This window comes from Delphinus delphis, chromosome 8 (assembly GCF_949987515.2).
Source record: "Delphinus delphis chromosome 8, mDelDel1.2, whole genome shotgun sequence".
Lineage (NCBI taxonomy): Eukaryota > Metazoa > Chordata > Mammalia > Artiodactyla > Delphinidae > Delphinus > Delphinus delphis.
The window spans coordinates 98,448,620-98,473,737 of record NC_082690.1 but is presented as its reverse complement, the minus strand read 5'-3'; the positions used below and the strand labels follow the sequence as shown (position 1 = coordinate 98,473,737).

The 25,118-nt window shown below is 59.4% G+C and overlaps 1 protein-coding gene across 3 annotated transcripts; it reads left to right on the top strand.

Annotated features, from left to right (window-relative positions):
- Positions 1–320: 320 nt before the first annotated feature.
- Positions 321–24,712, top strand: TNKS1BP1 (tankyrase 1 binding protein 1). Of its 3 annotated transcripts, none has more exons than XR_009520410.1 (12): positions 321–397; positions 3,527–3,634; positions 4,727–5,360; positions 6,829–6,898; positions 11,003–12,349; positions 14,367–16,489; positions 21,676–22,057; positions 22,272–22,422; positions 22,534–22,661; positions 23,147–23,240; positions 23,358–23,515; positions 23,739–23,811. XR_009520410.1 is itself a non-coding variant. In XM_060018915.1 (12 exons), exons 2-11 carry the CDS (start codon positions 3,541–3,543, stop codon positions 23,797–23,799), a joined length of 5,148 nt encoding a protein of 1,715 aa, XP_059874898.1. In that variant the 5' UTR covers positions 321–397; positions 3,527–3,540; the 3' UTR covers positions 23,800–23,811; positions 24,281–24,712. The 3 variants fall into 3 exon arrangements, 2 of the variants coding, with proteins under 2 accessions (XP_059874898.1, XP_059874899.1); XM_060018915.1 differs by lacking the exon at positions 23,147–23,240 and adding an exon at positions 24,281–24,712; XM_060018916.1 differs by lacking the exons at positions 321–397; positions 23,147–23,240 and adding exons at positions 3,113–3,207; positions 24,281–24,712.
- The last annotated feature ends 406 nt before the right edge of the window (positions 24,713–25,118 follow it).

Below are 25,118 nucleotides of genomic sequence, written 5' to 3'. Positions count from 1 at the left end.
GGCCGTCCTAAGGCAGTCTCCTCTCTAGGCAGTCGTCTCGGTGGCCATTTTGCCCAACCGCTCTTCAGCAGCTAAGTTGCGTCAGTTTCGCCGGGGTCTGAGCCTGTGGCCGGCCCCTCATTTGCAAGTCTCATTAATAATTGAGTACCTGGGCTGCGCCTGTTCGCGTAAGACCCGGCGGATTCCGCACGGTCTATCCACTCCCGGTTTTCACCGGTTCATGGATATTCATGAGGCGCTTTAGGGGCGTGGACCTGGGCGGAGCTAGGGGCGGGGCCCTGCCACAGCTCGTACTGGCTTGGTCCCGCGGTGGTGGCGGCGGCGGCGGTAGCGGCGGCGGAGACTGGCATCGGGCTGCCGAGCCCGAGCAGAGCGGAGCCGGATCCTGGGGGAGCGCGTGAGTGTGCGGGGGCGGGCGGGAGGGCGAAGGAGGGGGCGGGGTCCGGCATTGGGGGCGGGGGAGAGGCATGGAAGGAGTGGGCGCTTTTCAGTCGGGACCTCGGTTGAGATTGGAGGGGGGGGTCACCAGGAAAGTTTGCAGGGGCCGGGGGCGCGGGGTAGGCGGGGGACACAGGGGAGCTGCCGCGTGTGCGCGGGGGCGGTGGGTGCACGGTCTGGAGCTCGTGCTGACCGAGCCAGAAGAAAGGGGGGAGGGGGCGAGGGCTTGAGGAGGAGCCGGGGGCGGGCGGAGCTGCTGGAGGGACCCCCGCCTTTCCCTACCCCCGGGCCTGCGCTAGCCCCCTCCCCCGGCTCCCTCGGCACGCCCCCAAGCGCCCCAGTCCGCCCCCACCCGGTCCTTGTCCCCAGTCCCTCGTCTGTTCGCCGGCTGCTCCACATCCCGCGCACAGGTTCTCTGCTTCTGCCGCCGCCGCCCCCTCCTCCGCCTCTTCTACCCTGTTCTCTCAGGCTGCTGCCGTCCCTCTGTGTCCAGAGCTCCCCACTGGGCCCCTCCAGACGGCCCCTCGCCCCGGGCTGTTCCGTCTTCCCGTTGGCCCTCCCTCCTCCAGCAGTTTACAGGCTGTCCCTTCCGACCTCTCTGGCCCCAGATCCGGCCGGAGATCCCAGGTCCATAGGGCCGACCCCGCCTGCGGCGATGCTTCTCTGGGCCTCAGCTCCCGGGGCTGGAGCTGCCTGGCTTCTCCCCTGCCCTTCTGGCGGCCTGTGCTCCCAGGGGTCAGCTAGTCTCCTGACTCTTGCGGATTGGGAATGCTCAGAGCCTCTGAGACTTTACAGCTTTCGGCTCTGGCCTTGGTCACCTGGCTTTCCTGGCTGGGGCCTCTGAACTGCTGCGACCCCCTCCTCTTGGGAAAGGCGAGCTGCAGCTTCTTTGCTGCAGCTCCTCACACTGCTGAGGTGTCCACCAGGCCCCCAGCTGAAGGGTTTTTCGGTTCTGGACCAGTTCCTCTCTATTTCTAACCACCCACAGCATGTCCCTGGTAATAATGTTCAGGGACAAGGAAACAGTCTTGTGTTTTTTTAATTTTATTTTTTTCCCATCATGTGCCCCTCCTCCACGCACACTTGGACCGGCTGTGCACAGTTACTCACCCACCCACCCACAGGGAGCATCCTGTGTGGTAGCTGGCTGACCGAGGGATTGACAATCATGGGTATCTCTCTACCTCCTTCATATCCCCTCCCATCTTTGAAACAAGATGGGGCAGGGTAAAAGTGAGAGGTGGGTGGGTTTTGCAAAGGTTGGGCACCTGAGGTCCCTTCGGATTTGGTGCTGTCTTGCCAGACCAGCCGGAGTGGGTGACTTTGAGGAAGGCAGTGCCCCTTGCAGGTTGGAGAAGGTTGGGTCGTCCTCACTGACTGTGGGCACACTAGGTGATAGGAAATACCCCTCTTCCTTTGGAACAAGGGGGGCAGGGCTCTGTCAACCTGGGTGGGGGTCTTGAGGGTGGGATGGTGCTTCAGGAGCCAGGATGGGAACTGAGGAGGTGGTGAAGTGTCTGAAGAGCAGGTGACATGACTGGGGCCTGCAGGAGAGAAGGAATGGTCAGGAACAACGGAAACCTGTGGTTTGGGGAAAGGAGGAGGTGGTCACCAATGTGTTAGCTCGTCGGTGACACTAAATGGAGTCATGCTAATAATGGCCAACATTTACTGGACGCTTATTACGTGCTAGGCATTGTGCTCAGCAGTTGTGTGCATCCTCTCATGTAAGCCTCTCTCTCTCTCTCTTTTTTTTTTTTTTTGCTGCACTGCATGGCATGTGGGATCTTAGTTCCCTGACCAGGGCTTGAACCTGTGCCCCCTGCCGTGTGCAGTGAAAGCGCAGTCTTAACCACTGGACTGCCAGGGAAGTCCCTCATGTAGGCCTCTTAACAGTCTCAGTAACTGTGTTTTTCACATAGGGAAACTGAGGCTTAGAGAAATCAGCCATGTGCCTAAGGTCACAGAGCTAGAAAGCGGTAGGTCCACCCAGCATTCGAATCCATTTGGTGTAGCAGATCTGAAGCTGCTGTTACAAGCTTAGAGGAGGGGCACCCGTTCGGCTTCCACCGTAGGGTTGTGTCATTAGGTTTAAAATTTCTACTTCAGCCCCGCTCAGAACCCCTCAGGTCAAGTCTAGGCTGGTGAGTGATGCCCACATACATTCCTGGGCTGTGGCTGTCCCACTGTAACTGTCCAAGAAAGGGAACCCTAGGGAGTTTTCCCCCAAGCCACCCCGCCCCCCCGGGTGTTCTCAAGCCCTGTCCCATTCTCCCAGCCCAGGCCTGGGCCGGCTCCTCCTTCCTCTTGGCGAGGCTCTGGAAATCCAGTGGGAGGCCATTGCTATGGCAACAGGACTAGGCCCTGACTTTACCTCATCAAATTCCAAGCTGAAGCCAAAGCGATTGAGAAATTAAAGAAAAAAATGTATTCCAGATGTTTACTTTTTATTCCTTATTTTTCCGTGTTTGGATGAGACAGCTCTGAAGGAGGCGGGAGTGGGGCAGGGATGTGGAAGGAGGAGGGGGGACGTGGGGGGAGAGGGAACCACTCCCAGCTGCAGGAGGGAGGGAGAGAAGGAGGGGGAGCAGGAAGGGGGAAGCAGGCAGGCAGGCAGTGGGCGGAGCCCCAGGTTGGGGAGGAGCGGGTTTTTCCCGTCTCCCATGAGGTGATTCACAGAGAGACTTCAGACTTTGCGGACCTCTTACTCTGCCCCTGAGTAGATACCTCGAGTGGGGCCACCGGACCCCGGGGGTTACCTTGGGAGAGGTAAGTGGGGTGCCACGGAGAGCTGGCCACAGGACGCAGCAGTGCGCGGCTCCCTGAAGCTCCAGGACTTTAGGGTTAGGAGACAAGAGTTGGAGAGCGATCTGGGAAGTGTGGAGGGCGTGGCGGCTGGGGACCTCCCTTGACCTCCCCCAGCCCCCCTCCTGAAGTTCCCTCTTCCTGTCCCGCACTCTGCCTCTGCCAGAAGTCGGAGACGTCCCTCGCCACCGAGCCTGCTGCCAGCGCCCAACCCTTTTACTTTCTTTTCCTGGGTCTTCAGCCACCCCAGCTTGCACCCCTCTGCTTCCCACTTCTCACGCAGGTCCGCCGCATGTGATGGAAGTATCTACTCTCAGGGAAGGCACAGCCATGGCTTCCCTACCGCCCCGGGAGCCAGAGGAGGAGCTGGTATCTGCTGGCTCTGAGCCAGGTACCTATGGGTGCAGGGTGGAGCAGCGGGGTGGCTGGGAGGAGGGTGGGAGGGGCGGAGGCTTGAACCCCCATTCTGTCTTGGAGCGGTTGGGCGAACGATGACTCTGTGCAGTGAGAGGGAGGGAGGGAGGAGTACTCAGGACGGGCAGGATGAGTCTGAAAGGTTCTTAGCTTCCATTGGGACCCTTCAGAACTGTTTGAGATCACAGCTCTCCAGCAGAGGAGAGCAGACTAACCTTTGAGATGGTGTGGATCAAACCACATGTTTGACAGAGGAGGAAACTGAGGCCAAGGGGGGAAATGGCGTGCACCTCTGGATTTGAACCCAGGCCTCCTGGCTCCCTGTCTAGACGCCTTTCTTGCCCTGAGCCAAATGAGTGGGCGATGAAGGATTCTATTAAAAGGGCTGTGGCCATGAGTAATTCAAGGTCTTTTATTTGGTATTGAAATGCCTTATGTAGAAGGTAGGTTTCTGGTCCCCCCCCCCCCCCCCCCCCCCCCCCCCCCCCCCCCGCCTGTACCAGGTTTACTTCTGTTTGGCTTAGGTCAATAGTAAGTTTGCATTCCTGATCACACACCAGATGACAGTGGGGAGGTGGCCTGAGTGTGCGCTGGGGGAGGGGGCAGCAGGGTGGCAGAGTAGGGACGCTGAGCTGGGATAACAGGTTTACTGTGGATGGTAGTATAGCAGAGTATCATGTAAGAGGAAAGGACTACCTTGGGGAGATGGTGGGCTGACTAATTGATGTGGGTAGGCAGGTACTCATTTATTAGCTCAGTTGCTCATTTATTCATTCATTTGTTAAGAACGTGTACTAGGTGCAAAGTGGGTACAGGGAGAAATAGCTGCTAGCTGGATGGACCCTTAAATAGCTTTAGCTTATAAGGGGGACTGACTAGACATTTTGGGAATTTGGAGATGGGAGATGTTTCTGGCACGTGTATGGAAAATCAAGGAAGACTTCATGGAAGAGGTGACATTTGACTTGTACCTAGAAGGATGTGAACATTTTGAGTTTGTACGGTGGGAGATGAAGTTCTGATTGCTGTTCTTCTGACATCCCCCCAACCAACCCTTTCCTTTTGGTAGGTGACGCTCGGGCCAAACCCCCTGTCAAGCCCAAACCCCGAGCCCTGCCCGCCAAGCCAGCCCTGCCTGCCAAGCCCAGCCTGCTGGTGCCTATTGGACCTCGGCCTCCCCGGGGTCCTCTGGCCGAGCTGCCTTCTGCCCGGAAGATGAACATGCTGGCGGGACCCCAGCCCTATGGTGGCAGCAAGCGTCCCCTTCCGTTTGCGCCCAGGCCTATGGCTGAGGCCCCTACTGGAGGAGAAGCCACCCGAGAGACTGTGAAAGAGGAACGTGGGAAAGAAGAGGTATCCCCCTTGACACCTCCAGCTCGCTGTGCCGCCCCGATGGGTGTGCGGAAGGCGCCCGCCCCCTTCCGCCCAGCCTCGGAGCGCTTTGCAGCCACCACAGTGGAAGCGATCCTGGCCAAGATGGAGCAGCCGAGGAAGGAGGTCCCGGCCAGCCCTGACCGCCTCTGGGGCTCCCGCCTCACCTTCAACCATGATGGCAGCTCAAGATATGGCCCCAGGACCTATGGTGTGGCCGCAGGTCCCAGGGATGAGGATGGTGGGACCCTCTCCAGGGAATGGGCCCAGGAGGGGCCGGCAGAGTCTCCCACAGAGTGCCCTGAAGAGCCCAGCAAGACCCCCGAGGAGAGGTGAGGGGGTGGGAGGCTGTATGTTTGGTTGCAGCCTGGAGGACAAAGTGGTAGTTGCATCTGCGATTGTGATCTTCGCTTATAGGTTAGGTCTGAGTCACAAAACATTCCCCCAGCAGGCAGTGCTACTATGTTCTTTTTACAATGATAGTTCTCTATACAGAGTTGGTGTATGTTTTTAGTAGAGTTCAAATGTACTATATGGAAGTTTATTTTCAGGTTTTTTTTTTTACTGAGAGCCAATCTTTGCCTCACTTAATCCACAGCCATGCTGTTTAGTGAAGGGAATATTAGACCCATTTTAGAGATGAGGAAACTGAGGCTCAAAAGTGACTTCCCCTGGTCCCTTAGCAAGTGAGAGAGACAGAGCTGGGGTTTGAATTCGGGTCTGTTTTCTTCCAGTGTGTGCTTTTAACTTTAACTTGAACTGTGGGTGCAGCCGTGTGCCAGGTGCTGTGTGTGTGTGTGTGAGTGTGTCAGTTTGAGGAGGGCACAGTCTGGCTGTGAGGAGGAGTTTGATGGGAGAGGAAAGACATGAACACACCTTGATGCCAGGCCAGCTAGTGTCAACGCACAGGAAGTACAGCTAGGTTGGAGACTTGCGTGTGGTATACTTGCCTAGAGTCGGTGCCAGTATATAAAAGAAGGCTGACCAGGAGGTGCCCCTGGGCACTGGAAGAGGCTGAGCGCTGTCAGCTGCATGGAGGCCATCCTCAGGGCAGGGAGAGCTGCTCGAGGCACTTGGCAGCTGGGCCCCTGGCAGCTCTGCTGGGCCCACAGGCCCCTTCCCACTCCTGCTGCTGTGGAGGGCAGGGCCGCTGTTGTCTGAGCTGAGCTGGAAGGTAAGATTCTTGCCCTACCCTGTGCTGCCCTGCCCTCCAGCCTTTCCCCTCTCTCACCTTCAAGTGCCTGGAAGGCAGGGCCTCCTATCAACTCTTTTGTCCCAGGCCTGGGCTCCCAGGAGGTCACACCCTGTCCTGGCTGGGTTCCACCCTTCATCTTCCCCTCCTTTGCTCCAAGCCAGGCTTAAAATGAACAACTTCAACCTTGGAAAATCCTCTTCCCTCTTTCCCTCCCCCTGCAATTCCTCAAGAAGTATTGGCAAGGCAGCAGGACCAGCTGCATTCTCCCTGGTGGCAGGAGAACATTAACCCCTTAAGGGAAGGGGGGCGGGTATCTTTTTGGGAGCCATGGAGGGGTCTGGGCAAGCTGCATCCTCTTCCCAAAGGAGTTGACGGAACTTAACCCTTGGTGTGCAGGTGGGGAACAGGCACTGTCTCTGGGGCACTTTGTGGAAACTGCATAGCGTCTCTGTCCCCCAGTAGGAAATGCCTGTGGGAGGTGGGAGGCAGTTAACATTGGATGCTGTTGCAGTCACTTAGGCAGACCCTTGATCAGCTCTCCCTTGTCTACCCTGTGACAGGCTCTTCCATTCTAGGCCTCCATTTCCCCTCTTTCTCCCTCACAGGAACCCCCTTTCGGACCTGGCCTTCAATGGGGACCTGGCTCAGCTGGCCAGCTCTGAGCCACCTACTGACGTGAGTTATCCTCCAGTTACCAATCAGAACCGTGGTATTTTAGAGCTGGAAGAGTCATCTAAGATCATCTCTTTCGCCTCCTTGTAGTTTAGATGGGGAAGCGGAGGCCGTGGAGGAGGTGACTGGCCCAAGGGCTGGCCCCGGGACTCAGGTTTCTCAACTTCCAGGCCACCCTGGCTAAGTGTGGCTCAGGCCCTGAGGCTCTTACAGTGTCCAGAACAACTGTCCTTGATTATCTACTGTGTGCTGGGCACATCCCAGGAATGTTGACTGACTTAATCCTTGTGGTAACTCTAGCTAGCAGGCCCCTTTGGTCCCATATGAGAGGTGAGGACACCCGGGCTTGAAAGGTTAAGTAACTTACCCAGGAGCTGAGGCAGGATCTGAAGGGTCTGAGTCCACGGCTCTCCCTGGCCGGATTGCCTTCTCAGGGTTCAGAAGAGAGGAAGAGTCCTTTCTTGGGGGTTTCCTGTTACATCCCCTCTCCCGACAGTGTGCTCAGAGGGCAGAACGGCCTGAATTTCTGAGTAAGTGATGTAAAGGGTGGTCCTTCTTACTCATAGAGCCCTTGCTAGCCAGAGGCTGTCCTATCTGCCCCATGAGGGAGACCTGACTCCATTCATTTGTCTGTCCAAAAGTATTTATTGAGCAACTACTGGGACCTGGGTACTGGGGAAACAGCAGAGAACAAAACAAAGACCGCGCCTGCTCTCAGGGAGCTCACCTTCCAATGCGGGGAGGCAGATGCCAGCACAGACATCCCTGCGAACCAGCAGATGTGTAGTGTGTCAGACAGGTGCTGGGGACACCTGGAAGGGTTCTGGGGTGAGGGTAACAGGGGGAGGCCCTGCTACGAAGAGGGGGATGGAGTGAGCTGTGTGGATGTTGGGGAACAGCATTTTTGGCAGAGGGAACTGCAAGTATGAAGGATTTGGTACCTTCCTGGCAAGGAAGCCTGGATGTCTGGATTGCAGTGAGAGAGGAGGAGTTGGGCCATAGGGAGGACCCAGAGGTGATAGCCTTGCAGGACCCTAGGAGGACGTTTGCTTGCGTGAGGGTATTATGCCACTGAGGGGCTGGAGGAGAGGAGTGACCTCTGCTGTTTTAGTTGTAGAGTCACCCTGCCCTCTTGGTTGCAGGGAGCCCAGGGCAGCAGCAGGGACTAGTTAGGGGGCTGTTGGGATAACCCAGGTGAGAAATGATGGTATCACGGACTCTGGAGGTATAGCCCGTGGTGGAGATGGCGAGCAGTGGTGGCCTCTGTCTAGGATCTGAAGGTGGCGTGGACGGGACTTGCAGATAGATTGATGTGAGGAGAGAGCAGAATCAAGGATGACTCCAGGGCTTCTGATGTGAGCGATCAGAAGGTTACTGTTTACGGAAGAGGGGACTTCTTAGGGTGAAGCAGGATAGGGGGAGATCAGGGGGGCTTGCTTCTGGATTTGTTGAGTGGGAGATGCCTTGTAGACATGCAGGTGGAAACGTCAAGGGGGCAGTGGGATATTTGAGTCTGGAGCTGCAGGGCCTCGTCAGTGTAGAGATGGTAGTAAAGATAGCTGAGATCGCCAAGGGAGTGGGTGAGGCCTAGCGAGGAGCGCGGGAGAGGCTGGAAGGAGCAGCGGTGGTGGGTGAGGCCTAGCGAGGAGCGCGGGAGAGGCTGGAAGGAGCAGCGGTGGTGGGTGAGGCCTAGCGAGGAGCGCGGGAGAAGCTGGAAGGAGCAGCGGTGGGGTGGAAAATCCAGGCAGCGTGGAGTGCTCCGGAAGCCACGTGAAGCTAGTAGCTTGCAGGACTCGGGGGGCTGGGGGGGGACTGGAGGAGGGCGGATCAGTGGTCAGACGCTACCCACGGGGCAAGGAAGATGAGCACTGAGAAATGGGAGTTAGCTGCAGGGCGTCATGGGTGACCTTGGCCAGAGCGGTGGGACGGCGGGTGAGGAGAGAAGCCCATTTGGAGGGGGTTCAGCAGAGGATGGGCGAGAGCAGCTGTGGGGATGGATACTGAATGGAGAGCCCTGTGTTTAAGAAAAAGGGGTGGTAGCCAGAGGGAGAGAAGGAGTCAACAGCACTGTGTTGTCGTTTTTTTTTTTAAACCAGAAGAAACGAGAGCAGTTTGTGTGCTGATGGAAATGATCCAGTAGAGTAGGAAAAATCAGTGGTGCAGGACAGAGAGAGGAGGAGTTGGCCTTAGCTCTGAGCAAGGACAGTTCATGGCCGCGGCAGGGAGCAGAGGGCTTGGGCTCCTGTGCGGGCGGCGGGGCTGCGGGTGCTGGTGTGGGTGTCCTCCACCCGTGGCCTCTGCGTTCTCAGGGAAGGGGGGCAAGGCTGTCAGCTGAGAGAGCCCGGGAGGAGCTGTGGACTTTTGAGGAGACCAGATGGGAAAGCGTTGCCTGGGGGGTGGGGTGTGTGTGTAGTGGGATTGCTGGGCCGCAGGGGGGCCCTCTGAGGGCAGGGGGGTGAGCCGCAGGGGGGCCCAGCCGTCCTGGTTGCGCGCTTTTCTCCAGCCACGTCCAGAATGGCTGTCTGGGTGCAGCCTTGAGGTGAGGAGAGCTGTGTATTTAAACAGGTTAAGCAGTAGGGTGAGGGAGGGAGCTGTGTAAAGAAATGACATCAGTGGCGATAAAGAGAGAAGGGAGGGAGTCTGCCGGGCAGAAGCAAGGAGGGTTAGTGGCTGTGCTTCTCAGAGGGGCTGAGGGATTAAGCCGGGTGGGGGATGGAAAGAGGGAGGTGGACAGATGGGGGTGGGAGTGGGTGAGCGGGACACCTGAAAACGAGGTTTGGAGGAGCACTCGTTACAGGTAAGGACAAGGTCTAGGGTAGGATCCTGGGGACAGGTGGGTCACAAAGGAATAGGGGAGAGGCGGGCAAGGACCGGAGCCAGGATGCTGGATGGGTTGACGGTGTGACTGTTGGAATCACTATGCGTTATAACAGGGGTAGCGCTGGGGAGGGTGGCAGTGGTCCAGGAGCTCTGCTTCTGAGGGAAGAAGGGGTCTGTAGGGGCCTCTAACAGGAGGGGTTCCGGATGGTGTAGTTTAAGGGCATGAGCTTTAAATTAACCAGAGATCTGTAGAGGGGACAGGGTGGAGGGAATGGAAGTTGGCCTTGAGAAGGAAGCAGGATGCCTCCCCCTGCCCAGACCCGGTAGGTGATGATGGGGCAGCAACAGCCCCATTGGCGAGAGGGCGGCAGGGGAATCGTGATCTCTGGGGGTGGGCAGAGCTCAGGTAGGGCAAGACTTGTCTGGGGCCAGGCTGAGTGGAGGGGTAAGGAGTGCCAGGTGTTTGGTGGCCCCAGTGTCCCACAGTATCCATTCTTTCTCTAAGTCCTATCCTGAAAGGCCATGTGCACGAATCTTACTTAATCCTCACCTAACTGTGAGATGGACATTGTTGCCACCAGCCCCAGGGTACAGATGGAGAAGCTGAGGCTCGGAGTGACTTCTGTGCGGGAGGGCGTACAGCTTACAAGGGCCGGGGCAGGGGTAGCTCTGGGCCAGGTGCTTTCCCGTCCCCTGGGCCTTTCACCTGAACGCTGAGGCCGGCCTGCCTGCCTCCTTGAGTCGGTACTGTGATGCACAGAGGCGGGTGGAGAGCTCCACGCCACCCCTGGGAGGTAGGAGCTGCTCCTGGGAGCTGGTCTGGAGCTGCATGGGGCCTGGAGTCCTGCTCTGAGGCCGGACCTCCCCCACCCCCAGACAGCCGGAGTCCCAGTCCTCCTTTTCCCTTTGTAAAGCCAGTGTTCTTGACCCAGGAACCGTGGACCCTTTAGAAGATCCTTAGGTGAGCTCTGGGTGGGTGGGTGGGTGTGCGGGGGAGGGTTTGAACCACCTGAAGTGGTGTGAGTGATACCGTGTGAATAAGGCGACGTGCATTTTGTGGGGAGAGGGCCAAAAGGAGGGGTCTGTGGACCCTGAGAAGTTTAAGACACTCGAAGTCACCTCGGAGCCTCTTGCGGCCATCTTGGGTGGCTGCCCCTCCGCGCCCGGGTTTCCTCTGTGGAGTGTGAGCGTGTGAGGCAGCCGCTGACCGGAGGTCTCTGCGGGGTTGGCAGGGGGCCCCCCACCCAGCAGAGTGGTGAGTGATGGCTCTGGACCTTTCTCTTGCAGGTTTCCAAGGCCTGGGTCCCCTCCAGTCCAGGCTCCACCAGCCCAGGCCTCCCCGTTGAAGCCTCGGGCTCAGCCCCCGAGTCTCCACGTCTTTCCTCATCCGATGAGAGCTCTCCCCGCCACTCACAGCTTCCAGAAGCCCAGAGCCCTGCAGCTTCCGGAGCTTCTCCCTGCCTCCCCAAGACCCTGGCATCCCCATCTGCGGCCCCTCCTGATGAGGACTCCTGCCACCCCACTACTCCGGGGCTCCCCTCTCTGGGAGCCCTGGAGGCCTCCAGACCTGGCAGCCCTCCCCTCCAGGAGCTCTCGGGGCGCCGCAGCCCGGAGCAGCCCCCAGCTGCCTTGCCCCAACCCCTAACGGACGGGGGTGAGTTGCTAGACCTCCCTTGGACGTTGCCATCTGGGGACATGGCGGCCACAGGGGGTGAGGACCTCCGTCCCGCCAGCCTGGCTCAGCGCCGATTTTCTGAAGGTGTGCTCCAGCCGCCCGGCCAAGACCAGGAGAAGCTGGGGGGCTCGCTGGCTGCCCTGCCCCAAACCCAGGGGAGCCAGTCGGCCCTGGATCATCCCTTTGGGAGTGGGACACAGTCCAGCTGGAGCTTGTCACAGTCCTTTGAATGGACCTTCCCCACGCGGCCTTCGGGTCTGGGGGTGTGGCGGCTGGACTCCCCACCCCCCTCCCCCATCGCTGAAGCTCCTGAGGCCGCGGAGGCTGCAGAGGCTGGAGACTGGGCTGCATCCAGCAGGGAGGAAGGAGTGTCCCAGCAGGCGCGAGCGGCCCCGCCAGCTCCAGAGGGCCCAGGAAGGCCTGGTTCCTGGATGCAGGCGGATGATCTGGGCACCTCCCCAACCCAAAAGGGCGATGGGGAGAGCCATCCTCAGCCCGCAGCTGTCCCCCTCGAGCCCCTGCCAACAGCGGGGGACCAGCCTGGACCAGCCTTGCTGCAGGCAGAGGAGAGGTACGAGGAGCGGGAGCCCCTGCCTGGACAGGGATCCCTGCTTCCTCTGCCCACCAGGGAGGCCGCCCTGCCCATCCTGGAGCCGGTCCTGGGGCAGCGGCAGCCAGCACCCCCTGACCAGCCCTGTGTCCTCTTTGCCGCCATCCCCGACCCCGGGCAGGCACTGCCTGCCAAGGAGGAGGCCATGACCCTTGCCCAGGCCGAGACCACCGAACCCAGGACAGAGGTTCAAGACCCACGAAGGGCGTCCCCCGAGCCTGCAGGCCCCGAGAGCAGCTCCCACTGGCTGGATGACCTCCTGGCTTCGCCATCACCCAGTGCTGGAGGTGCAAGGCTGGGAGCTGGATCTGAGCTGAAGGACACACAGACCCCAAGTGCTTGCTCTGAGGTGAGGACAGGGCACGGGGCGGGGCTTGGGATGGAAGCCAGGCCTTCGGAGGGTTTTGTTCTTTCAACGTGGATTTTATGTGATCAGAGCTTGGGATCCAGCCATGATCAAGGGCACCTAGGACGTGCCCCTCGGAGCTGTACCGCCAGACAGAGCTGGCAGAGCAGAGGGTGTGGGCAGAGGTGGGGGGAGGAGGACCAGCAGGAAGGAGTTAAGACCAGGCTTAGGCTTTAGTGTGAGTCCTTATCTGACTCCAGCATCCACCGGCTGACGGGTCTTGGGAATATACCCCAACCTCCAAGCTTCAGAGTCCTTTCACAGTGATACCGTTTGCCTCTTAGGCTTCTATTGTGGGTAAGATAGACGTGGAAAGCGCTGGGTGCAATGCTTGGCAAACGCTGAGTGTTCAGTACGTTATTACGGGTGGCATTATGAAGGGCACCAGCATAGCCAGTTAGAGCTATGGGCTCTGGACGCAGACTGCCTGGGTTCGTGTCCTGGCCCTGCTCTTTGCCCACGTGTGACCTTGAGCAAGTGACTTTTCTGCCTGTGCCTTGGTTTCTGCATCTGTAAAATGGGGAGAACAGTGATGCGCTCCACCTTGTAGTGTGACGGTTACAGTACCTGTAAAGTACTAAGAACAGTGCCTGGCTCATCACGAGTGCTTGGTGAGTGTTGCCTTTTATGAACGTTATTACTATTAAGCTCAGACCTGCCTCTGTAGACAGGCAGCTGAGGCCCAGAGGAGGCAGAGCCTTGTGCAAAGGTTACCCAGCAAGTTGGTGGCTGGGCCAGGGCCAGAGCGCCAGTTCCAGGGCCAGTGCCCTTTCTCCTACCAGGCTGCCCCAGAATCTCAGGGCTGGGGTCCAAGTGGCTTTTGAAATGTATTTTTCAAGCCCAGCCTGGGCTGGTAGGGGTGGGGCTGGAAGGAGGGAGGAGCCTGGGGGCCTCTGGGGGCAGAGGTGGGGGGAGGAGGACCAGCAGGAAGGAGTTAAGACCAGGCTGGCTCCTGAAGTAGGTGTGTCTGTCCCAGGATGTGGGTGACTCAACTGGCTTCTGGGCGGGGCTGCCGGAGCTGCAGCTGCTCTGGAGGGAGCGGGGCCAGGGCCAGCGAGAGCCAGAGCCGGAGCCATCGGACAGGTCCGGGCGAGGGGAGCGGCCCAGCCCTGTCCTGGCACCCGCCGCGCCCAGTAGCCCGGGACGGGCAGGGGGCAGGAGGCAGGGGCCATGGCCCGACCTGGAGACAGGGAGCCCAGCCTGTCTGTCTTGGAGAGGCTGCTGGCCAACGCAGCGCTGCGGGATGAGGCTGGCTGGCTTCGCAGCCCTGAGCCCAGGGCTCCCCCACCCGCAGGAGTGAGTCAGGGAGTGTGGGGTGGGGTGGGGTGCCGGAGCCGGCTGGGTCTTTTCCCCGGTGCAGGAGGAGGCTGTCCCTTCTGCCTCCCAGGCGGGCAGGCGGGCGAGGACTGAGAGGTCTTCCCAGGGAGGCCTAGGCAGGAGGGTGCTTTCCTTAGGGAGGAAGTGGCTGGGAACTCACGAGGGCTAGAAGGGTGTTGGGATTTTGCCTTGGCAAGGAGATCATAGAGGGGCTTAAAGAGTTCTTGATCTCTCCTTGCTGAAAGTATAGCCTCATACCCATGTGAATACCATTCTGCCAGGCAGCCTCCTGGCTGTTTGCCAAGTGTTGCCCAAGGGCTGTAAACACGACCATGGGATCATCGATTGAGTGTCCATGGTGCGCCAGGCGCTGTGCTGAGTACTTGGCTTAAATGATTTTGTCTAATCCTCTTGTACCACCCCACAGTCGGAATTACCTCATTTAGGGATGAGGACCCTGAGGCCCAGAGTGGTTAAGTGGTTTGTCCAAGGTCACACAGCTGGGATCCAAACCCAGGCTTTCTGTAGCCGAAGTGGGGCTCTTGGGCACTAGGCGGTGCTGACTCTCTCATTCTGGACTGATTCTCGCCCTGATTGACTCTAAGCATAGTTTCTTTGTTTCTCTCTTTTTCCTGATGCCCAGGGACTCCTTGGCTGGGCCCAGAAAGATCTGCAGAGTGAATTTGGGATTGTAGCAGACACACATCCCAGAAGTTTTAGTCCTTGCAGCTGGTCCCAAGACACTTCTCAGGACTATGGCCTTAGGAGTGCGAGCCCTAGAGGGGGCCCAGGCCTTGGAGAGAGGGACTGGACCGACAAGTGCGGGCACGGAGTGGGGGAGGGGAGCTCCAGGGAGTGGGCCAGCAGGTGTGGCATCGGCCAGGAGGGGATGGAGGTCGGCAGCCAAGATGGGAGTGGAGTGTCGGCCCCGGGGGGGCTCACGGCCCAGGACCAGGTGATTGGAAAGGCAGCCCAGCCTGGCACTCCGCAGGGCCAAGAGGTAGATGTTCGCGACTGGGAGTTCAGAGAGAGGGATTCCCAGGGCTCTTACTCCAGCCAGGGTGTCGAAATCCAGGGCCAGGAATTTGGGAAGAGAGATTCTCTGGGTACTTACTGCAGTCAGGATGCAAGCTTTCAGGACTGGGAATTTGGGAAGAGGGATTCTCTGGGTGCTTCTGCCAGCCGGCATGAAGATGAGCAGAGCCAGGAACTGGGGAAGAAGGACCAGCTTGGCAGGTACGGCAGCCAGGACGCAGGTGAGCCGGACCAGGAGTTTGGGAAGAGCAGTTCTTCACTGAGCACCTACAGCAGCCGGGGCGCAGAGCAGCCGGACCAGGATTTCGGGAAGAGCGCCTGGATGAGAGACTACAGCCGCGGTGGCAGCTCCACGGCCCTCGGCTCCCAGGACAGAGGCTTCGGAATGAGAGCCCTGAGTGCCGGGTTCAGCCCCGAGGAAGCCCAACAACAGGACGAGGAGTTTGAGAAGAAGATTCTGAGTGGCAGAGAGAGCCTGGGCGAGGCCAGCAGGGATGTAAGCTGGCCTGAAGAGGCTGAGTCTGGGGGCTTGTTCAGCCCCAGCAGCCCCCAGTCACAGGATGGGGCACTGGGACAGAGAGACCAGAGCAGCTGGCAAGGCGGTAGTGCCAGCCAGGAGGTCGGAGGGCTGCAGGGCAGACAGCAGGCCGGGGGCCAGAGCCCCGGTGATGCCGACCGGGAGGACAGGGAGGTGGGGCAGCGAGGCTGGGCCGGTGACTTCAGCCTCAGCGGCGTCCCCCAGCCAGAGGCGGCCTTCAGCCCAGGGCAGCGGGACTGGAGCGGCGACTTCTGTGTGGAGGCTGCCGAGAGGAGCCGTCAGTTTGGCATCATCGGCAACGACAGAGCGAGTGGCCCTGGCCTGAGCCCTTCTGGCAAGATAGGAGGCGGCCACTTTGTGGCTCCTGGGGAGACCTTGGCCGGGACCATGGACTGGAGAGACCAGCTGGGCCTTAGGAATTTGGAATTGTCCAGCTGTGTGCGTTCTGGGGGCTTGAGTGAAGCCAGGGAGGGTGCCATGGGGCAGGTGGGCTGGGCAGACAACCTGGGCTTGAGAGACGTGGAGCTGGCCAGCCGTCTGGAGACTGGAGGGTCTGTGGAGCCCAGGGGGATCGGAGTCGGGGAGAAGGACTGGACTGCTGAGGTCGGGTTGAGGGGCAGAGATTTGGCGGCAGTGGGGGAGGTAGGAGACCACAGCCAGGCCAGAGAGAGTGGCGTGGGGCAGACCGACTGGTCAGGTGTGGAGGCAGGAGAGTTCCTGAAATCAAGGGAGCGTGGAGTGGGTCAGGCAGACTGGACACCTGACCCAGGGCTGAGAAACAGGGAGCTCGGGGCGGGCCAAGTGGACTGGGGCGACATTTTGGGCCTGAGGAATTTGGAGATGCCCTGCGACCTGGAGTCTGAGAGTTCCCGGGGGCCGCGGGGATGTGGAGTGGGGCAGACGGACTGGACCCAGGACTCGGGGCTCCGGAATGTGGAGCTCTTGGGGGCCCTGAGTGAAGCCAGGGAGCATGGGGTAGGGGAGGTCAGCCAGTCTCCTGAACCAGGCCTGAGGAACGACGGCGTCTTGTCCCCTGGCCTGGAGGCCAGAGACCTCTCGGAGGCCAGGGAGCTGGGAGTTGGCAAGACAAGTGGGCCAGAGACCCAGGGCGGAGACGATCCCCTGCCTTCTGTGGCCATCTGCCCCGAGGAACCTGGATCAGAGGCAGGGGAATCCCCCGGCTTTGGAGCCAGGTAAGGGAGCGCCATCCCAGGGTGGGGAGGGAAGGTGTGATGGCTGTCTGAAAAGTGCACCCTTTCTAAGGGGGATAGAAACCGCCTTACCCCAAGAACTTCTAGTGTTTGGAAAATTGAGATGGTTTGGACTGTGAATTTTTACTTTATTTTTTAAACTGAACTCTGACACACACACAGGTGAGTTCCTTTTTTGAACGATGAATGTGATGATGGTTGAGGTGTGACTTTTGCAACTCGTGCTTTAGGCTTCCTTGGTGATTGTGAGTATGCTGGAAGATATGTCCTGTCTTTGGTTAGTTTCTGGTGGCTGTTCCCCAGGCCTCTCGGTCCTGAAGCCGCAGGTTCTCCAGGACCAGGGAACACGGATGCTTTCATAGGCTTGGGGGAGGAGGACTCCGTGTCGTCTTGGCCTGAGCACTCCAGGTCAGGGTGGAGCGGGCAGTGGCACTCCTTGCTTCTTGCAATGGGTAGGATCCCTGTGCTTCTTGCCTGCCTTGTCTTAAGACCCAGAAGAGCATCAGTTTAAGAACCTGAAAGGCAGGAATCCCTGGTGGTCCAGTGGTTAGGACTCTGCACTTTCACTGCTGCGGGCCCGGGTTCAATCCCTGGTCAGGGAACTAAGATCCTACAAGCCTCGTGGCACGGCCGATGAATAAATAAGTAAATAAAATAAAAACAACAACGGAGAATAAACCCTGGTTTAAAAAAAAAAAACCAAAAACCTGAAGGCCATTGGGACCTGGCTCCTGGCCCCATGACCTTGGCCTCCGTGCACAGAGTTTCTGATAAAGAACTTTGCAAAAAAAAACCAAACCGATAGTTTTCCGAGCCAACCACAGTCTGTCCCTGAGATTCTTCTGTTCTAAAACCAACTGAGGTGATGTTGCACCTGGTGAGGGTGCTAAAAAGGCATTGTTTCTATTTCCCTAACGTTTCCATCCACTGAGGTTGGGTTTCATTCTCTTAACTGAGTAGCAGGTTCGACCTTTTCCAACCCTGGAGCTTCTCTCCTGGCGTGAAGGGAAGAAGGAAGGGGGTGTTGGATGGGATCTGTGTTAGAAGTGGAAGGGGCTGATGGTAGTGGGAGGGGGGCAGGAGGGACCAGCAAGTGTCTAGAGGGAATCGGTGGGGTGTTGGAGGGGTCAGGAGAGGCGTTTGGGGTTGAGGAGAAGGGAGAGGGGAAGGTGGACAGAGCCTGGGGCCAGGACCGTGCCCCCGGGGCGTATTCTGGGGGCTCAGGCTGCCGAGGGACGGAGTGTGGGCAGAGGTGAGGCCTGCAGGAAGGGCTTGAGTGTCCCGGACTAGGAGTCCACAGGCTCCTGGGATCCTGCACAAGTTGCTGGACCTCTCTGAGCTGTAACATTCCTGCGGGGAGGAGAGTGTAGGCTCCCCGCGGTTGCCCCCGATTCCTCTTCCCGAAGCGGGAAAGAGATTTTATCATCTCCGGTTAGCAGGTCGCAGAGCGGTGTGACCCGCTTTAGGTCACCGAGTCAGCAATGTCTCTTTCTGACTTCTGCGTCTTTACTGCGTTCAAGGCTCTTAGACTACCACGCAGTGGGACCCACAGCCCTCCACCTTTCCCCGAAGACTGGGGTGGGCTTTGGGAGGGGGGAAAGCCAGAATATCTCCCCTTGTTTAGGATGGAGGGAGAGGCTGGCTGGGGGACTGGGTTGGGGAAGGGGAAGGGGATCAGCAGAGAAGCTGGGAGTCCTCAGTGTTCAGCTCTCTGAGCTCCGGTCTCCGTCACACCTAGAAAACGCTTGGGAAAACGCACGGTGGAAAACGCCACTGTGTACTCAGTGGGTGTACAGGAGACTTAGGGAGTATGGATATTAGCACTGAAAGCACAGGAGTAAGGAAACCTGTATATCTTTCTCTAATGTGGTGTTTCTCAAGCTTATTTGACTAATATCCAAGGGGCTGGTGTTCTGAGCATCTGACTTAGGGAAATTCTACCCTCTGGAAGGTTGCTCTTTAGAGGAAATTTTGGAGGTTCTCCTGGTAACGAGAAGTCCTCGAGGACAGTTCAGAGCCAGCTGGCTTTGGGCCGGTGTGCCAGGTTTGGGTCCTGATTCTGCCATCACCCCTGTGACCTTGGGCAAGTCCCGTCTCTGCTCAGGCCTCCTGTGTCTTGTCCGTAATTGGGAGTAATCGACCCCGGACACCCACAGCATTGATCTTCACACTTACCCTGTGAAGCGGGAAAGGGATTTTATCATCTCCGGTTAGCAGGTCGGGGAGTGGTGTGACCCGCCTAAGGTCACTGAGTCAGCAATGTCTCTTTCTGGAGTTGGGCTAGGAGTTCGTACACAGGAAGTGATAGAAACCTGCCTGGCACGTGGTCGTCACTGACCGAATGCTCACCACCAGTATTTGTGTCTGTTTTGCAAGTGTGGATGGACGTGAGGAACTGTCCCAAAAGTGAGGGCTTGGAAGACATTTTGGTCATCATCCTGTGTGGGACAAAGGTTCCCCTGCTGGTGGTCATTGGCTGTACCACTGTCCATATAACTGGGACAAGAGCGGCGTTGGGGAGAGCTCAGGCCCCTCCCCTCTGTGTCTAGGTCACCTTGTCCTGGTGGGAGTGGCGCTCCTGGGTCTCCTGAGAGCTGTTGCACTGCCCTCTCCTCTCTCTGGCCTCCTGGTCATCTCCTGCCCCTGCCCCCAGGCCGCAGTGAGGCAGAAGCCTTCCAGCCATTGGCGGGGGTGGGGGGTCTTCACAGAATGTGAGAGGACCCTCAGAGATACTGAGGCCAGCTCCTTCGTTCCGTGGGTGGTGAAGCAGGCCCAGAGAGGCAGTGTGACTTTCTCAAGGCCCCACAGCTTGTGAATGTGGGCTCCTTCCCGTTCCCTTGGGCCCCAGCCCTGTAACCATCTCTCTGGGTGCTCTTCCTGTCTCCCTGGGGTCAAGGTCAGCTGCTGCCCCTTTAGACACATCATTCCAGCTTCAGTCCTCACTCTCTCCTTTTCGGTCTTGAAGCCTCGAACACGAGGAAACTGATTTTTTGTGCATCTGCTCCATGCCGATCCCCGTGTTTACACCTGGAGTGGCTGTGGGCTGGGCTTGGATAGAGTCCCGGGCCTCAGGGGCCTCTAAGACCAGGAGGGCGAGGGGCAGACGTGGTATGAGACACGTCCTCAGGCCGGGAAGCTGTGTTGAGCACGAGGACGATCATCCTAAAAATTCCTCAAGGGCTAACTGTGTGCTTGGTGTGTATTTCTGCCAACAGACCCGGCGAAGTATAGGTACTTATATTATCCCCATTTTACAGATGAAGAAACTGAGGCCCAGAGTGGATAAGTAACTTGGCCGAGGCCACAGGCAAGGGGTGCAGTCCATATGTGTGCTGGAGTGGGCAGCGCTCAGGACAGGTTCCTGACCTGCTTCCCTGCCGGGGAGCGGCTCAGGTTATAGGTGTTCTGGGTGCTCCCACAAGGAGAAGGAAAGCTTCTCCCGGGATGGGGTGACGGGTGAGTGGGGTTTAGACAAGTCAGCAGGGATGAATGCTTCCCTCCCCCACCCCATGGTCACCCCCAGAGCCCACCGAGCTCCTCCGCTGCCCTCTGCCCACGTGGCTCTGGGCCAGGGCTCGCTCTGGAGGTGGCTCTTCCCATCCACCCATCCTCGTCCCCTTAGCTCTCGGGGCCTGCCCTCAGCCTCCTCCCTGCCTCACCCCGGGAGAGGCTTTGGGCAGGGCCTCCTCAGGCTGGGTGGGGTGCTGCCACTGCCCCCTCCCTCCCTGGCCTCCCTGATCTCAAGCAGGGGGGCAAGCTGGCTTTGGCCCCCCTCCAGGGCTGCTCCTGACTCCGCTGCCTTGCTGCACTTCTGCCGCTACCTCCGCCTCCCTCCCTCCCGAGACTGCTTTAATTTCCATCTGTCAGCAGCTTGTGGAAGGACAGACTGACACACGCTCTCTCCCGCCCTATCCCTTCTGGCCTGGTACTGACTCACCTGCCTCACACACTTCCCCTCCAATCTGGGACTCGTGGCCTGGCTTCGGGGTACTGTCCTGCCCGCCTCTCCCATGGCTGTGTGCATGGTGTGTGTGTGTCGGGTGTGGCTCTGCTGTGCTTGTGGTGTGGTGGGTACGAGGTGTGTGTGGAAGGAGTGACCGATGAATAGTGCACGCTTCCCTGCAGGAGATGGACCATGAGAGTGTGCAGGTGTATCTGTGTGTTTCAGGGGGGCAGCTGGGCAACACAGGCTCCTCGTGTGAGGAACGTGAGCTAGTGAGAGTGTGGTGTGCTGTGCCTGGTGTGTTCTTGTCATGCTTTGAGGGAGCGGCGGGCAGAAGACGCAGATGCCGTGTCGAGGTGCAAGGTGACCCAGCCTCTCGTTCCCTCGGCAAATGTTTGCTCAGTCCCGCTCCTGGCCAGGCCCTGGGCCAAGGGCTGGGAGCACAAAGGTGGCAGGGGGCCTGTCTTTGCCCTTGAGTTGCTCACAGTTGGGCAGTGCGGACAAAGAACCACGGACTCTGAGGCAGGGGCTGGGCCAGGTAGAACCCAGGGCTTGCAGGGCTGGGGAGAGCGCTGGCTGGGGGAGGGGAGCCGCTGGCTGGGGGAGGGGAGCCAGCCGGCTCAGAAGAGGAATTGAAGTGCACGGGGAGTGAGCAGAGGCAGTGGGAGAGCCTTCCAGGCTGGAACATCTTGTCCAGATACACAGTTGGATACATAGCCATCTGTGAGGGCCGGGCGCTCAGTGAGACTGGGGCGCGGGGACGGACGACCTGGAGGGTGGGGGCCGAAGAGGCAGGATGGGCAGATGGACCGCTGCCTGGCTTATCCCGAGGAGAGTGACCACCTAAGCTGGTGCCCTTGGGAGGGACACAACTGACAGCATCAACAACAGCGACGGTCGTGGTAATAGTAACTTACTTATAGGGCACACACCGCGTGCTCTGCACCGTGCTGGGGGCTTGAGAGTCTCACTGCGGTCCGCCAGTGATTCTGTAGTTAGGAGACCCCGAGGCGTTATAGGTGAAGGCACTCATCCAAAGTCTCAGAAAGTGGTGGACCTGGGATTTGAACCCGCCCGGCTGGCCCAGGTCCTGCCCTCTGTGCTGTGTTGTACGAGGCCCCTGTCGGGAGAAGCGTGGACAAGAGGGAGAGCGAGAGGTTGGGGAAAGCGCCCTTCGGGGAGGGAGATGCGGTCCCACGTGACCTTGGCCTCTGGTCCTCTGCAGCCCTGGCGGATGCCTGGCGCGCTCCCCGCCCTCCGGCTCCCAGGGCCTGCTGGAGGAGACGCCGGCTGCCAGCTGCTCCAGGGCAGCGGCCCGGAGGGAGTCGGCCCGGAGGGAGTCGGCAGCCTCGGGCCTCAGGGAGCTGGCAGAGGAGGAAGGGGCCACAGCAGGCGCTGACCAAGGGGAGCCCCTGGAGCCTGGCTGGGACCATCTGCCCTCCTGGAGGCCCCAGCCTGATGGTGAAGCCAGACAGACAGAAGAGGTGGACGGCACCTGGGGCCCTGCAGGGACCGGGCAGAGCAAGCAGGACCGGATGCCGACCCCCCAGTGGCCCCCCCAGGGCCCTCCCGCCAGCTCCACCAGTCAGGATTTCTCCTTCATCGAGGTCAGTGGAGGGGAGCCCAGGGCAGTGGGTGGGATGTTGTTGGGGGTATGGGGGGTGCTCGTCCCTTGGGCCTCCCTCATCTGTGTGGGCCCCGAGCAGTCTCAGTCCGGGAGGCAGAAAGCGAGAAGCTCCAGCCCGAGGCTGTTAGGGGCTCCCCTGGGCTGGGGCAGGACCACGAAGAGGATGGCAGTGGTGTTGCCCTTGTCCCAAGCAGGACACCGAGATCCTTGACAGTGCCATGTATCGGAGCCGTGCCAACCTGGGGCGCAAGCGTGGGCACCGGGCCCCGGCCATCCGGCCTGGGGGGACGCTGGGCCTGTCGAAGGTGGCAGAGTCGGACGCAAGGCTGTTCCAGGACTCTACAGGTGGGGCCGGGGTGTCGTGTGATGACATCCGTGTCCATGTCTGAGGGTGGTGCAGGGGCAGGGAGGTCTGGGGTTGCCGCCTGTGCTGAGCCCTTCTCTGGGCCCTTGCAGAGCCGCGGGCTTCGCGGGTACCGTCTTCAGACGAGGAGGTGGCGGAGGAGCCTCAGAACCGCCGGACACGGGTGACCAAGGGGCTGAAAGTCAACCTCTTTCCCGGCCTGAGCCCATCAGCCCTGAAGGTACCATCTGATAACGGGGCCATCTGACCACCTTGCATCCAGCCTGCCTTCCCTCCATCCATCTACTCATTCCCTATCCCCTTCCTCGTGTTCCTCCTCTCACTCTGCTCTCCCTGTGCTGGGCGCTAAGTGGGATGGAAGGAAGAACAAGGCGTGTTTGTGTCCCACAACTTCCCGGGGTAGTGGGGGACATGAGCCATGCCGTCATTAGCCCTGGTGAAGGGGGAAGTTTAGGGGTCACTGCGGGGGTAGAGGTAAGAGGCGGGCCTGCTCAGAGAGAGGGAGACACAGTGGGTGCAGGGTGGGAGGGTAGATTGGGGAAGGCCTCATGTGATGACTGTAGCTTCGAGGTGCACAGAGGAGGTGGCCGTGCAGGGTGTGAGGCGGGGAGACGTTGGAGACAGAGGGAATGGGAGGAGCCGAGGCACAGGGACGGGAAGTCACGGCTGGCTTCGTCCAGCCCAGTTAGTCTGGATTCATTTCAGCAGTGTCTCTCTGAGGGCCTGCTGTGTACCAGGCATGGCTCAGCTCTCGGGGGAAGCTCATCTCTAAGCGACTTCGCATCCACTGGGGTGAAAGGTAAAGGGGGTCTGAGCCTGCCTCTGGGGACGGCGTACTCTGGGGAGAAGGCCTAGCCTCCTGTGGCGGCTCCTTCCTGCGCCTCTGACGTCCGTCTGCGCCTGGCTTGTCTCTCAGGCCAAGCTGCGCTCCCGGAACCGCTCGGCTGATGAGGGGGAACCGACAGAGGGCAAGTCGAGTCAGAAGGAGCCCGTGATCCATCGCTCCAAGTCCTGCAAGGTCCCGGGGCTGGGGAAGCCCCTCGCGTTACCTCCCAAGCCAGAGAAATCCTCAGGGTAGGTGACCTAAGCGCCGGGCATTCACTGGCCTCACTGCGTTGGCCTTCCCAGGAAGACCCTGCTTTACAAGAGAGGAGAACTGAGGCCTTGAGACGGTTGGCGTGAGGCCAGTCTGCTCTGTTGAGTCGGTGCCCTAACCAGGCCCGAGGTCACCTCTCCCGGTGGGAGCGGCCTTTCTGTCCCTGCCACTCCCTTCTGACCTTCGCCCTCTGCCTTCAAGGTCAGAAGGGTCATCGCCCAACTGGCTGCAAGCCCTGAAGTTGAAGAAGAAGAAGGTCTGAGAAGTCACTGAGGTGAGGGCAGGAGCTGGGCTTGGGCGTGAGTTCAGGGCTGAGGAGGGCCTGCCCTGGAGGACTCAGGAGGCCCCGGACCCTCTTCTAGACCTGAGCTCTCCATCCCTCTTTCTCTGCGAGGCTGGAAGCAGGCAGCTGAGGCCAAGTTCCAGAGACCTGGCGGGTCCCTTGGCTTGGGGACGTCCATTCCCACCTTCCTTCTTGGGCTCAAGGAGGGTCCCCCGTGCCCTGTAGGTGGCCTGAGCGTGGTCCGCCCACCCTTCCAATCTGGGACCCTGGGGTGCCTTCACTAGGCTCCAGGTGCCCAGCAGGGTCTCCATCGCGCCGGGCTCCGCTGGGGGAGCCAGGCTGCAGTGTGGGGAGGCGGGTGCGCAGTGGACGGGGTGGGGGAAAGCGGAGGGAGAGACGCCGAAGCGCCTCCTCTACTCCCACGTCTCTGCCTGACCTCTTCTCTTTCCTCCTGTTGCAGGTCCTTCCCATCTGGCAGTCTCAGGCAGTGCCTGTCCCTGTGGGGTCCCCGGCAAGGAGACTGCTGAGCCCCCCACGCCCCAGGCTGCAGCCTCTGCCCCCTCCACCTCCGGGGGCCGTCTGGGGAGGCACAGTTATGCACTTTGTATCACCATCCCAACTCCCCTCACACCTCCCTCCCAACCAGTTGTTAGCGGTCGAAGGTTTAGGTCCCTCCCTCCTTCGCTGTCTTCCCGCCTCCCTCTCTGCTTCCTCCTCCAGCCTCCCGTGGGTTTTCTTTTGATACCGGTTTATAGCATTTTTTATAAAAGCCTTTGATTTTTGTAACAGGCGGATCCCAGCCCCACCCCCGGTCTCCCTCCGCCATGCCAGGTGCCCCACAGAAACTGATACCATTTTGCCACTTGAAACAATAAAGTTTTTTGGGAATTGGTGCTGCCCAGCTTGTGGTGTGTGGTCGTGGCGCCTCATCCCTTCTCCGAGGCTGTACCTGGGGAGATGCTGGTTCTAGCCCTGGCCGACCAGGAGCTTGCTCTGACCTTGAACCCGTCACTTCCCTGGCACTCGCTGGGCACCCACTGAGGAGGGTGTATTGGTTACGGTAGGCTGATTGCCGATTCACGCAACCTCCAAATCTCCGTAGCTTAACACACAAAGGTTTATCTTCCATTCAAGGCCCCTTCTGGGGTGGATTAGTGGTAGGGACACTCTGCACCTCACAGTCATTCAGAACCCAGGCTCCTTCCCTGTTGTGGCTCAGCCATCTGCAGGGGCCCTGGAGTCTCTGCAGCAGCCAGTGGAGAGAGGGCAGAATCCTATGGGAGACCCATAGTCCACTG